Below are 15,182 nucleotides of genomic sequence, written 5' to 3'. Positions count from 1 at the left end.
GAAACAGCTGCTTCCATCAAACTTTTCTAAAGACTAAATGTAACTTTTCTAAATACTATAGATGTTGCAATCTTTTCTAATTTTAAGACTACCTTGGAGTTACAAAGAGTTTTGAGCAATGACCTCTGATTCTGCCTTTTGTTTAAAAATTAAAATCGTCAATATCTTCAATTTTAATCAATGAAACAACTAAATTGCATCTCTTTTAGCTCTCTATTGCTAGAGACTACAAATTAAAATATAGTGCACTTGTGAGAGACATATAAATTAAATTCAACTTTATTTTTTCATAAAATTAAGTTTAAAGTGAATTAATGAATAGTAGAACAAAAGTAGAAAAATAGCGAATTCATTTCAAAAAATTAATTTTTCAGTCAGTAACGACGTTAACAGGAATAAAGTCACAACAAAATAAATTCACATAATACATAAAAATTTCATATTTTAAAATGTGCTTTAACGATGAAACACTTTTTTTTCTTTCACATTGTGTAAATTACCCTTCTCTCAATCTCATCAAAATAGTAATAAGTTCATGCAATTAGTATTTTGTATGAGATTATCTTTGAAAAGCAAAAGTTCAAAGACGAAAAAAAGTTTAGTATAAAATTTCAACCAATGCAAGAGAGAGAGAGAGAGAGAAAGAGACTGAATCAGTGTGACACGAATCAAGATACATTACAATTTTTTCTTATATTTTTTGTCAGGCACTTTGCAAACTGACGTACAAGAGGTACATGAAAGAAGTAATGCTTAAGTGAGAGATTATTGTATTTACTTTATGAAATAATTATTAAAGATATACCTCATCAACTTCATATGAAGGTTTTTCTCCATTCAGCAAGTTGCGGACAGCATCCATATGAGCAACTTTTCTCCTTTGCTCTGCAGAGTCAGCAGCAGTCTGAATTTTTTGCTCATTGTTTAGGACACATCTTGAGGCAAGAAGTCTTGATAGTTCTCTGTTAGTTTCTACAATTGGTTTAGCCCTTGAAACTCTGGGCACTATTACAAAAAAAAAATAATAAAAAAATGGATATTTTAAAAAAAAAATCACCCACTACCAAGATTTAAGAATATACAACACTAAATAAATATGGTAGAATTAAAAATGAATATTTCATTAGATTATGTTTCAGTCACTGACAAATTTTTACAATAAACGTTTCATAATTGCTTTAAGTTTTTTAATTCTTTAATACTTATTAGTAACTAGCAGTACCTGCACGGCAATGCCTGTGCTAAGAATTTAAAGGAAGTGCTTTGAGTAGAAAAAATCTACGCCCTCTCCACCCCTTCTGATGTGAAATCATAATTTTTCCTCAACTAAAGCATGCATTCGCCTTTTCAAAAAACTCATTCAAGTCTCTTTGGATTTTAAAACTATTCGCCAAAACACACAAAAAGATTAAAAGTAGCTTTAAAACTCAAAATGTTACTTCAACTGTATAGTTCGTCTCTTAACACGCAAAGCAGCCCACTACCGTTACAGTGTCCTTTAGTAAGTGAAGCGTTTTTTTTCTCTGTAATTTAAAATGTATTGCCAAATAAACAATACAGTACTATAATAAAAACATTTAAAAAAAAAACAATCAAAATTCAATGATACGACAGATCAAATCATTTACTTAGATAAGTAACTATCTTCAACAATAAGAACAAAAACAAGCGTTGAAGTAGAAAAAAGGAAAACAAAACCCAATAGAAAAATCCTTCAAAATCAAGTTGTGTACCTGAATATCAAAATAAAAAGCATTAAAAAATCAGTTCGTTGATTACAACAGTCCCACAACAGCATAGCCAGCGCCTTCTCGATAAGTTAAGTTACCCTGCTATCTATTAGGAATTCATAGAACTAAACATTTAATCAAACATTTAATTTGAAATTACAAATATTTCGATTAATTTGTTTAAAAAAAAAAGCCTATATAGCCTTCCTCAATAAATCGACTATTCAACACAAAAAGAATTTCTCAATTCGAACCTGTAGTTCCTTAGATTAGCGCCATTCAAACAAATAAACAAACTCTGCAACTTTATATTATTAGTATAAATAAATACTTTAACAAACAAAAAATAAAGATAATTTATCCATCCTTCCTTGTAAACAACTCATCTTTTCGAAATATTCTATGTACTAATTGGACTCATCATAAAGGGCTAGATGATAAATGTTCAGCAACAACTGCAAAGCTTACAACAAATTATCTTTCTGCTACACTCAGGACCTTATTTAGAATTTCTAAAAAACTTTAATGTCCCATTTATGTTTAATTTCAAGGTGTAAAAAATGACAGAACGTTCTAAACTTGTTTAGCATTTGCTTCTTGAGCATGAAGTTACCTACTTCTGAAAAAGTCATAACACACACACACACAAAAAAAAAAAAAAAAAAAAAAAAAAAAAAAAAAAAAAAACCAAGAAATAGAAAGGAGGCAAAAAGGAAAACAAAAATAAAATGATAAGATTACTTATGAAAACTCTTTTCTTATGTCTTGTTTTCTCCATTTCGTGCTAATATCTTTTCATACATCAGAATGAAATTAACTTTTCTGGTATGACTGTAGCCTGTATTGCTTTGGTAGTAAAAGTTCAAATTTTTGTTCTAATTTAAGTGCTTATTTTATTCTTTTCAAAAAAAAAAATGGCATAGTATATTGTTCTCCTATACTAAAGTAGCTTTTAAAAAGACATTCAATAGTTTTAAACCATCATTTAATTTTATTCCTGATGTTATTATCCATACATATTTATTGATTTAAATGCATTTAAGTTTTGCAAAGTTCATTTGCTTCTGCCGCTGACATGTGAAGTGTTGTTATACATTATTTTTAGTCACGATTACTATGAGATGAAAGATAATTTACTGTTGATTTTTCTAAGAAAGAAAAACAAATCTTGGCTTTAAGCAGTTGGGTCCTGCTTGATAATACCAAAAATAAAAATTAATCTGCAGTATACATAATAGATCCCAATATGTAAAAAAGCTCATTCCAACTGAATGAAATTGTTTCTCAAACATATATTTAAGCATGGTTTCATACTATCTTGAAGTACAAAATCTCAAATTTGTATACTAAATATTCACTAAAGAGCTTTTGATCTGCATGTTAAATTAGTATAAGAAACAAAAAATATATGCACTTACTATTTACATTAGATTCATTCCTTGAACAAATGATCAATGCCTCTGAGCTCACTTCATTATCTATAGCAATATTTAAAAAAATTATATTGAAAAAAGAAATGTAAATAAAATATGAACATGATGTTTTGAACACTATTATACATGGGAGGAAACTACCAACTAACATGTTTTTTTTTTTCAAATAAAATTTCTGAATTTAAAATATAACACAATTTTAGCAGGCAATGCTATAATGTTTTAGACTAAGGATCAGCAGAATTCAAAACTAATGAATCTAAAAATGAATTTAAAAAAAAAAACCTTAACAGAGATAAAAGATTATCATCACCACATTTGATTTAAAAAATAGATTTTTTTAACTGAGAAGGCAAATACGTTTTACGAGGCTAAAATGCCAACACTAGTTGAAAAATTTAATAATTGAAACAGAGATGTAAACTCGGTAAAATTTTACCAAAAAAAGCTTTTTAATTTACAGTGCATATTGAAATCAAAAAGCACTTGCATATGAGGCAGTGAGAAGTAAAGGGATGCAAGTGGAAATTTTCAAGTTTTGAGTAAAACACGTTTACAGATTAGTTCCTTGGTAGGCTTTCATTGAAATTTTTTTCTAAATCATGCTGTACAGCAGCAACTTCCAGGGCTGCTAGTACTATCTCTTTTTAAGACAAAGGAGAGGTTCACCTACCATGTGTACTGGTTATCTCCAAATTTTTAATTTTGCCACTTACATCCCTTTGCTTCTCACTGCCTCATATAGCTTAGAGTACTGGTATGCTTTCTTTAAGAAAGACATTTATAAGAATTTGATTAGGAATTTGAATAATGCAACTGCCTTATCAGTAACTATACTTTTATCTTAAAATAATTATTAAAAATCATAATAAGGAGCACCACGAAGCAAAAAGGTGTAAGACACAAAAGTAAAAATTCAGTGAACTAGTATAAATGGTAGAAGATACACTAATCTCAGTTGCAAAAGTAGATTTTTAGTGCGTGGGAGAGGGGGCACAGAGGGCCCGTTCTCTTTTCAAAAGGACAAAATTATTTCAACAATGCCATTAACCAATTTTTTAAATTTATTTCTCCATAACAGAAGTAACACTTGTAAAAGTATTTCTTGTAAAAAAAAAAAAAAAACACACACACACACACAAAGCATTTTTTAATAAAATAACTTTTATTAGCTATAAGGAGTAATATTGCAGTTCATGGTTTGAAAGAAAAAATAAAACTCACAAGTTTCGAATTCAAGGGCGCGTATAATATTGTGATTTGTTCATTAATTCTTCTTTGATAGAAAAAAAAGTGAGTGCAGTGATGTTCCCATCAATTTTTCTGAAGGTATACTCCCAGTAATCCATTATGCATAAGATGTGTATGCGACGATATACATAATATGTCTAAAAAATGTTTCAGAGTATACCCTATGGGAACACCCCTGCATTATGTTTCAATAACTTTTTATTTTAATCATTATGACAATGTTTGACTCAGAGTGTTATGGCAACATTAATGCCATGCATTTTTATACCCTTTTTAGTGAAATTATATGAGGTTTTAAAAGCTAATTGGCTTAAAATGTTAAAAAGACATTTTACAACTGCATGCAAAGTAAGTTGGTACATAATATTTCTGTATTTTTAAGTAGATTAATTAGCTTTGAGGGCTTTTTGAAAACATTTTTAAGGAACCTCATGAGAACTTTTTTTTAAATAAAAAAGTGTATGGCTTTTACTTTTTGGTGGCCTTTCAAAAAACTATTTCTGTGTAAGCCCCTGCTCAGCTAAGCTGTTATACAGAATGATTTAGATACAAATTTCAATAAAAGTCTACTTAAATTTTAAACTTCTCATGTGTTTCACTCAAAACTTTTAAAAAGTTCACTTACATCCTTTTAATTCTTACTGCCTTACATGAAATAGTAAAAACATCAACTTGCTTCATCATTAAATTACAAGAATACAGTAAAACCTTTTTAATCCAAACTAATGGCCAGGGAGGGTGGGGGGTCAGACTGTCAAATCGTTCGGATTACAGAACATATTATGCTTTTCACATGTTTAATGCATTATAACAGTTAAAACATGGCTAAAATACAGCAGGGTGTCCGAAAGGTCCTTGATTATATCCTTGATTATTGTCCATATTACTTCACAGATTCAAGAATTTTTTATGACATTGTAAAAGATATAAAAAGGGAAAAGTGTAATTATATGTAATCACTGTATTGTCACAGTAAGAAAAACAAACGTTATGTGAGTGAGGTGTTTAATCCTTTTATTAAACAGAAAGCAATACCTTTCATTATTAGACTTCAATGCATGCCTCCTATGTTGCTCATACCACATCTACACAGTACTCAAGTTAATCCAAGTCCACAAACTACCTGTCGTGTGGAGTCCCAGAGGTGGGAAACTGATCAATGGTCCCATTGTGTCGGGCACCAAATATGATCATTACTAAGTCATCATTTTCAATAATCAGAAGTGGTTACCACGAGTCAAAGAAATTCTTTGCTCCCTTTTAGCTAACATCAAGGCCCATAGAAGTGGTGTACATATTGCATATGTGCCGAAAAAAGATTGTTTACAAATGAATAACCCAAGCCCAGTGAGACAAAGCAGCGACAACGTTGAATCACTTTGTTGTGTGACTGACGAGCTTTGAAAGGCTTAAGCAACTTGCTTCTTCAGAAATACTAAACAAAGAACCAACCCGAAATACAGATACATACACTGGCATGACAATATTATTTTTAAACAGTTGGCACCTAACAATGAAAATCTAGGAATCATACTCACGACATCACCAAACATATATGAGACTCTTAGAAGTCCTTCAGGCACTCCAAGGTATTTCGGAAGAACAGTCAGCATCCATTCGCATACTAAAAATAAGGTGAGGAAATCCACCGAACACAAGAAATGATGATGAGTCCGTAATTTCAATTCAAAAGACAAGATCACGTCTATTCACGGGATGCAACTTCAATACAAACACGGCACAGTAAACACAACACACATATGGTCAAGAGGAGGTTACACACAAACTTTACTGCATAAAATCATTGGGGGGCCGATAAATCGCCATGACTTTCAAAAAAATGAGAACTTTCAAATACACCCAGAGGAGACTATACATCACTCCTGTGGTGGAAAAAAAAACACTTCACGTACATGAGTGGGGGGGGGGGGGGGCAGAATCGCCCTGAACAAAACCAAGTCACCATCATCCCTACCCTGGCACTGCAGAGCCCTCAGGTCACCTCGTGACAGACTTTTGTCCAAACTGATTTCAGGTAATCTCTCTCAAAAAATACTTCACCTCTATTTTTTAAACTTTTCATGAAAAGTTCTAGAACAAATGATTACATCATCTCAAAACCAATCAGAAGCAGATCTGTAGGGAATCAATAGAAATGCGAACCAAAACCAACACCTGATTGGCTGACTGTTAAATAACCATAAATAATGAGGTCAGGACATAATCACTTTCTTACAGAATTTCACAGGAGGAAGATCTCAGCAAGGAAAAAGGGGTTTGAGAAATGGATGGGAAAACAAAACCCATGTGGTACCGTTATACCACAGTACCTAAATTGAATTCTGGTAATGAAAGGCATTGCTTCCTGTTTAATAAATTATTCAACAGCTCACTTGACATTTGCTTCTCTTTCTGTGATGATACAGCGATTACTTATAATTATACTTTTTGTTTCCTTTTTCATTTTTTTACAATGTCATAAAAAATTCTTGGACCTGTAAATTATTATGACGCTAACCCCAAATTCATACAACAATGTATTGCTTTTCTATGAATTTTTAAAATGGGTCACGGACTTTTTGGACACTTTGTATATAATAATTGCTATAGAAAAGAATAAATGCTTTGCAGTGCAAATATTGTTTACGTAATTAATAGTAAACACAGAATATAAACAGTATTGCTGAAGAAAACAAATCATATCAATATCTATACAATACTGAACTGGACATAATGCACTAATTACTCAGTTTTAAAACATTTTATTTGCAGTGCATGCATTTCATCTCAGTGGCGTTCAAATCAGTGGGCGTTTAAACTGTGAGGTTTCGACTTAAAGAGGTTCTACTGCACTTTACTTTCAAGGTGAGTAACTGAAAGGCAACTAACATACCTTCAAACTTTTCCAATGCTTTTGCTGTTAGGGGATGACGAATGCTGGCCAAACGAACATACAGTTTTCCTCTATGTGTCTTAACTGGAAGAGCAGTATGAACAAGAGATTCATCAGCAAATTCACAATTAATAACATCGAGCTCTAAAAAGGCACTAACAGCTTCTTTTCCTTGCCTACATAAGTACTGAAAAGGCAACATTAGTTACATAATAAAGAAATTCGAAAATACATTTGAAACAAAACAAATAAAAATAGTATTTAAAAGTTATCTAATCTTGTATCTTAGAAATACTTTTTTCAGAAATACTTATGAAAATTGAGGCATTGCTTTAATTTTTCTAATTGTAGATACAGGTATCTTATTTCTCATTTTTCAAGTTTTAGGTATATACACCAACTATTGGGAAAACAAACAAGATAGCCATGTAAAATTTTTCAGGGTTTCTACTAACAGAAATTTCCTGACTTTTACAGGGTTTACTAGGAAAAAATACATGAAATTTCAAACTTTAATTTTTGAATTTGCCGCTTCCTGAACGAATACGAGTTTCTTTTGAAACATAAGCAAAAACAAACCATTAAGCATTTTAATATCGGAAATTTAATACTCGTTCTTTAATGCATCTTTCCCCTGAAATGGTAAATCTTTGGGTAAGCAGTCGTTTCACATGCGAACATGTACATTTATTCTGGTTCTAACGCAGTAGGTTAAGAACATAATAACCACTTACTATAGTAGTTTATGGTGCAAAAACAATGTTTTTACAGTAATAGGAAATATCCATGTTGTTTAGCACAAATAAACAGATTTTTCAAGTTTTAGGTATATACAACAACTAATAGAAAAACAAACAAGATTGCTATGTAAATTTATCAGGGTTTCTACTGTAATCTGTTTATTTGTGCTAAACAATGTTGGATATTTCCTGTTATTCTTCAGCACAAAGGAATTTATTTATTACTTAATGTTTTTACAGGTCTGTTTTCACAATTTTGCAGGTTTGTTACTAAAATATATATTTTTCCTGAATTTTCCCTGACTATTTTGACAAAAATAAAATTATCAGACAATTACAGGTTTAGTATGTTCTTCCTGACCCTTGGGAACCCTGATTCATATATGAATACAATAAACAGATACTCTAATTCATGTAAATTAATGAAAAGATAAATTAATGTTTTTTTAATTGTCTTGGCGGTCAAATATGGTAATTTTTCTTTATACAAAATAAATTCAAAAATAAAAGTAATAACAAATGAAAAATAAGATTTAATTCAATTAAAATCGGCTTTGTTGAATGTTCACAATTTTAATTCTATTTGTTGCACTAATCTGCAAATGCATTGTCTTCAGAATAACTTGAATTCAAAATTTTAAAAACAATTTAAAAACTTACTTTTAAAGGCACAGCTACAGTACCAAAGTATAATAATGATTGTCCATTCCATACATCAACATGAAGACAATGTTTCATGCAATGAAAAAGAAATGGTTTATATTCTCCTTGATCAAGTTCAGAAGGATCAACATTATATGTAACCTATAAAGTATAATGATAATGTTTTAACTATAGCAAAATGTCATGAATGTTTAAAGAAAAAACTAAAGTAATATGTGCTGTAGGAAATCTCTATTAATACTATTATTTTGTGAAGAGTCATCATTCATCGACTACCTGAAAATCATCAAAATACAGCCCATTATGATGCCATTATCCTTCTAAATTTTAACAAAATTCAACAAGAGTTTATTGAAAACATTGCTGCATGGACCTGGCAACAAAAATATAAAGGTTATAAATCTTCATTTTTGCACATTTGCAGCAAAAAATTAACTCTTTTAAATCTCATGAAATCTGATGAGGATACCCGCACCTTGCCAGCCAGATACAGCTTTCCAATGCTTTTATTTAAAATTTCAGAATAACATTTCTCTTTCACACTATCAAGTTTCCAGAAAGTTTACTTAAGTTTAAAGGAATACTTTGGCTCTAATGAGACTAAAACTTGAGAATGTAATTCGTATTTTAGAAATAAATGCACTTATCCTAGTGAATAAAAGGGGTATATTTGTTAAAATACATATAGAGTAATTGTACATAGCAAATTAAATAATTGTACATAGAAATTTGAAAAGTAAAGTTTCCCCAGCATTTTAGAAAAAATGAAAGACCAAAAAAAAAAATTTTTTTTTGCTTCTTAAATTGTTGTTGGTTTCCTAAATGCAAATTTTTACTGAAAAGTGATTTGACATCTAACCCTATGATAAATCTAACAGGTATTTTGCTAAAAATTTGAAAAATGTCAATTTTGAAGTCTCTGCATAATTTTGGCTATATAGTACACATCACTACCTATGTGGGAGCATTATTAATCTTAATTTGCAAAAGCCAAGGGCAGTCCTCTCTAATAATATTAAATGTAAGACACCTTGTAAAAACAAGCCATTTTGCATGGTAAAAGAGCTATCATCAATTTCTCTTATTGAGGGCAAATTTAGAATAATTTATATCACTTTTTGGAAGTACAAGTGAGACATTAAAAATTGATTTGGTCCTGCATCAGGGTGGCGACAGGAACTGTGAAAAAAAGTTCCCTGACTTTTCCCTGATTAAGTTCATCAAATTTCCCTGATTTACGTTACCAATAATAATGGGTTTTTTTTCTTTGCTCTACTTGAAATCCATTGTATGTTTGTATAAAATGCAGTATTTTAAACGTTTTAAGTTGTGTAAAGTTGAACTAAAGATATATTTTTAAAAGATGCTACTTTTTAAATAGAATGGTTAAAAAAAAACATATCAAGTCAATTTTTTGGGAACAAAAACCAACAAAACAGTATATTAAATTTTTCTACATGGAAAGATTAGAGAAAATTTAAAAAAAAAAAAAAAATCTTTTCTTCCACAAACCACTTAGCATAAAAATTTTAAGAAACTATTAAAATTACTCTTAAAAACATATGTGTATTTATGATAGAACTAAAAAGTAATTGAAATTATTTTGAACTAAGTTTTCAAACAGTATAATAATTGTTGCAAGAATAACAAGTAATAGTGAAAGAATAGAAGCAATGTAGTTATTCTTATATAACTAATTGACATATTTATGCAAAACAGATGAAACCATTTGACATCCATTCATAGGAGCTTTTCTCTAATCAAGAACATAGGATTTAATGAATGAATACAGCATTTTAACAATAAGAAAATTAAGATATTTACTTAAGTACACAAGTTAACTCTATTTCAAATGATTTCAGTATGTAACGAAAAAAAAAAATCTTAGATTGCTTTTGTAACAAACAACTTTGAAATGAAAAAAAAAAACAATTAGTTAATTTCAAAATATATAAAAGAAGAATACAATTTGCTTATAAAATAAAAGAATCATTTAAGTCTAAAGAAAAGAAAAACCTTTATAATCTGCGGTGACAACAAATAGTATAACGGCAAAAAACAATTTTTTTTAAATTGAAAGTTCAATTTTAGCAATTGAATTAAAAACGCGAAGAAGTAATAACTTTTAAGCTTTTATAGTATTAATTCAAAAACCAAAGATTTCTTCTTGAAATCGTGGTTACAGAACGCTAATTACTTCGAGACAATGGAATAAAGGCAAAGGAGCTAAGGCATTAATGAAGGCTTCCTCTTTGCGTGTATGGTTGTTAATTTTACGTAGCATTTAAAGTGTAAAGGGACATTTCAAGCTAGGTAAAATAAAAAACCTAACAGACACAGAAGCAATTTTAGGAATTTCATCCTGTTCATCCTGTGGTTAATAAGTAAGATTCAATACTTTAACGTTGAGGAAAAAAGATGCACAAATATGCGGCAGTGTATAATCGCACCTCATTAATTTTACTTTTTTTTTGAACAGACAATTGGCGAAAAATGCGTAGGGAATTAGAGTACTTAATTTTGTAAAGCAAAAAAAAAATTTTTTTTCTTCATAAAATCCATTTTCCCTGATTTTTTGTAATTTTTTCAAAATTCCCTGATATTTCCCTGACTTTTCCCTGATTAATAAAGTTCCCTGACTTTTCCCTGATCTCCCTGATTTCCCTGATCTGTCGCCACCCTGTGCATTAATTTTCCTTTGGCTTGATTCTCTTTTTCTTTAGAGAAATTTTTTTAAACTATAATCAAATTTTACATTCCACATAGCATCACATTAAAACATACTTGAAAACCTGGAGAGTTATCCTTGTCTCTAGGATTATAAAGCACGTAAGCAGCTAGGGAAGTGGAAGCAGAGTCATTTTCACCTTGAAAAAGTGGTTTCAATATCAAACTAAAATCAATTTAATAGTTTTGTTTTAGATTATAGAAAGAGTAAGAGCAATTTTGAACATAAAATGAAAATAATTAAAAAGTGAGAAAATACAATCAAGTTATACTAGATAAAGAGTTATTCAATAAATGACTTCTAATTTTATTAAAATTACATAACAAGCCATGCACAAATGATGTCATGCTTTGAGTTGTTCACAAAATTCCAACCAGGGGGGGGGGGGTTGTGATAGGGTTGGGGGGAGGTGTAACAAGAAGTGTGACATCACATGATTTTTATTGAAAAAATAGGTATGAAAAACAGTTGAGCATGTGACAAAAGGAGGGGGTGAGGTAAAGTGTGACACAGGGGAGAGACGGGTTAAATTTGTTGAAACAGTCTCTGATCAAGTAAACTCCGGATTATGCACTAAATAGGTAAGAACAGCAACAGCAGATAAACTAATTCCATGAGTAAACTACAATATGCCTCAAAAGGGACAAAAAACATCAATACAAAAATGCATTTACACAATTTTTACCAATCATGTAATGTCTTAATGTTCATTGTAAGTTATGACTTCCTTAGCATTTTTATTAAAAAGGTCAGTAAATTTTCATTGACCATAACTTGTCCAGAAAAAGGCAAAGAAAAACTAATGATAATACACAAAGCAACCTGATAACTGTTGGTCGACTTTAATAAATGTTAAAATCAATTGAAGAGAGAACATAATTGAAAAAAGTTTCATTGCACTAGAAAGAAAAATGACTGATTAGAATAAAAAAACTATTATGAAGTGAAAGGTTTCAAAAACAGAGAAAACTCTGCATGTAACAATGTTGTAGTCAATTTTTAGGATTTTACAAATGATAAAAACAAAGCATCTTTAACTGTCTAAAAACAGTATGACCAGATGCACTGAATAAAATACTTCTTATATTTCTTAAGAAGCACTCAAAATATGGTTGACCAATTTCAGTTGTTCTTCTGCACTGTGAATTTAATCTTCTGTTGTGAATTGAGCACTTTCTTAACTAAAATCTCAAAACCTGTTTTCAAAACTATGAAGAAGTATGAAACTGAATGTTGTTGTAACAAAAAATGAAAGCAAAATATCCAACATTCAATAATTGAAGTAAAAGGTAAGAAATTCAGAAAAATACTGGATCCATGTACTCACATTGATAGTATCTATGTGAAAATTAAAGCCAATTAATTAAAGAAATATAGTTTTTGCTAATTCTAAGCTAAATGAAATCAAGACATTGAGAAATTAATGAAAAAAAGAAAAAGTAAAAAGCTCATTAAGATGAAAGAAAAACAAATCTAAGATTAATATTTTATTAATTTAAAAAGTTTCATACTCTTATTTCTTTTTTTTTTAAACTAAGTGAAAGTCTAAATATTTCTCTTTTTAGAGTTCTGGTAAACGTATTGAAAACTTACAATTGCACTACTAGTAGTAAAAGTAATAGAAGTGGTACCTTAAAAAAAACTTACCTTTCACTTCTCACAGGGGGGGAAGCGGTAAAATTGAAAAGTAAAAAATACTTGTTCAGGCACTTCAGCATACTCTTCTAAACTATGAATAAATAAAAAACACCAATATTTCATACAAGAAATTTAACTGGCTACAACATAACTTTAAAACTCATGCCAAACAAAATATTCCACAAGAAATGAATTCGTTAATAATGAAAAAATTATTGAACATAGCATTTGATTTGAATTAATTGATGTGGGTAACAATTTTTAAAGCAGAATTCATTTTTTTTTGTTTTGTTTTAACATATAAAACTACAATTTTGAAGTTAGAACAACTGCTTCAATAGACACATTGTAAAACAAATAATCTATTTAAATAATTCAACATCAGTCAAGCATAACTCATAGAGACTAAAAGTCGACTTTTAAACAAAAAACAACTTTTGCAAATGTCAAACTGACCAGAGTTAGTAATCAAAAATTCTTTCATTATTTCATAAGTTACGTAATTTTTGTTATTGTTCAAGATTTTCTTTTTTTCTTTTTTTTTTCTTTCTCTTTTTTTTTGTCATTGTGATATATTAGAACCTTTATATGTAAATACAACTCTGGTGCACAGAATTAAAGAAAAAACAAAACAAAGGTCACAAAAAATTCTTAGCTGATTTTCTCCATTTCAAAAAAAAAAAAAAAATTTTACCAGTACAAGAAAGAAAACATTGACAGTGGAGTCTTGTTAATCTAAAATTTATTCTGACGAAAAATGACTCTGATTACCAAATTGATAGAATCAGCAAACATGATGCTGCTAAATAATATTGATGGTTAAATGCATGTGTTAAGACCTAACCGAGTAAAAAACAGTTTTTTAACATTTAATTTCAGTAAGTGTTAATGAGTAATGCTATGATGCAGTGAAAAATAAGTTTATTTCTTACAAACAAAATGTAGCATACTACATTCCAAATTATATGCCATTTACTACTCAGGACCGAATCTATAAATTTTGGGCCCACCTGCAAGAAAGCAGCAGGGTCCCTATCTGTCCACTGGATTGTCTACCCTCCCCTCCCCCCCCCCCCCCAAAAAAAAAATTTTTTTTTTAAATGAGTGACTGTTGTATGTTAACTGCTTCGATATTTCTACTTAAATTTTGAATTCATTTGTTTAAATGTTTTATATATTTATTTATTATTATTATTTTAACGTTTTCAACTCACTTGTTTAAACGCCTCTGGGTAGCTGGGTGGGTTTTTATCCTGAGTTTTAGAAACTCATTTTATTAATAAGCTATGTCAGCAAGAAAATAAGTCTCCCATGAGAGAAGTATACTTCACATCAAATTTATCAACTGTCAAATGCGTATGATTACAATATAATGCACTAAATAGTATCTTTCTAAGGCAGAAGAAAATGCACTTACTCTTGAATACCACTTTTTTTTTGTTTTTAAATATTAGAACTACCCTCCCCCCCCCCCCCCCCTCCTCTCTATCTAAAAAAAATTTTGGGACAAAAGTTTTAAAAAATTATTTAATGGTCTAAATAAATTTCTGTTCTCAAACCATTCGAAAAAAGGTTTTAGCACTTTGAGGTATTAGCTCTAGCATTACTGGAGTTGCCAATTTAGGTGAAGCAAACTAATACAGGGAGTTTCTCTAGGTCAAAATCAAACTCTTCAAATAAGTATCTTTTAGAAAATCATGAAAAGCCAATTTAGAAAATCAACTAAAACCCCTCAAACCAGAGGAAGATATGTAGTTAAAATAGGGCAATAATGTAATGCTACTAGACAGAAATGTCTTTATGAAGGTTTCACTAAGCATGTTTAAATTTGCAAATCCTAAAAAAAAACTTTAAAATGTGATGAAATTATCTTACCCAAAAAGAGCCAGAAATTGGATGAAGCATTCATTCCTCTGAGGAGGACTGCTTATTTCTAAAGTTTTGTCTACATTATAAGGCACTGTAGTATCAATAGAAGCAGCAGGTTTTCCATTATGATCTAATATTGGTTGAAGTTTGTTCCAATATAATTTAGTGAAAGCTTTAAAAGGAATTCCCGACTCACTGGAAAAAAAAAAACTATTTGCATTGCTAAAAATTTTTGCA

At 29.9% G+C, this 15,182-nt stretch overlaps 1 protein-coding gene across 1 annotated transcript in view; it reads right to left on the bottom strand.

Annotated features, from left to right (window-relative positions):
- The window catches only part of LOC129216620 (nephrocystin-4-like), a 56,983-nt gene that overhangs the window by 18,852 nt on the left and 22,949 nt on the right, over positions 1-15,182 (bottom strand). Inside the window, exons 12-18 of the mRNA XM_054850837.1 lie at positions 14,952-15,140; positions 13,093-13,167; positions 11,495-11,603; positions 8,708-8,851; positions 7,308-7,494; positions 3,149-3,208; positions 806-1,005 (exon numbers count right to left, since the gene is read on the bottom strand). Coding sequence (XP_054706812.1) covers positions 806-1,005; positions 3,149-3,208; positions 7,308-7,494; positions 8,708-8,851; positions 11,495-11,603; positions 13,093-13,167; positions 14,952-15,140 — 964 coding nt within the window. The remainder of the gene's footprint in view (positions 1-805; positions 1,006-3,148; positions 3,209-7,307; positions 7,495-8,707; positions 8,852-11,494; positions 11,604-13,092; positions 13,168-14,951; positions 15,141-15,182) is intronic.

The sequence above is a fragment of the Uloborus diversus genome, chromosome 2, assembly GCF_026930045.1.
Source record: "Uloborus diversus isolate 005 chromosome 2, Udiv.v.3.1, whole genome shotgun sequence".
In the NCBI taxonomy this organism is placed as follows: domain Eukaryota; kingdom Metazoa; phylum Arthropoda; class Arachnida; order Araneae; family Uloboridae; genus Uloborus; species Uloborus diversus.
Note: the sequence above shows the minus strand (reverse complement) of the source record. Positions and strands in the feature narration are given on the sequence as shown.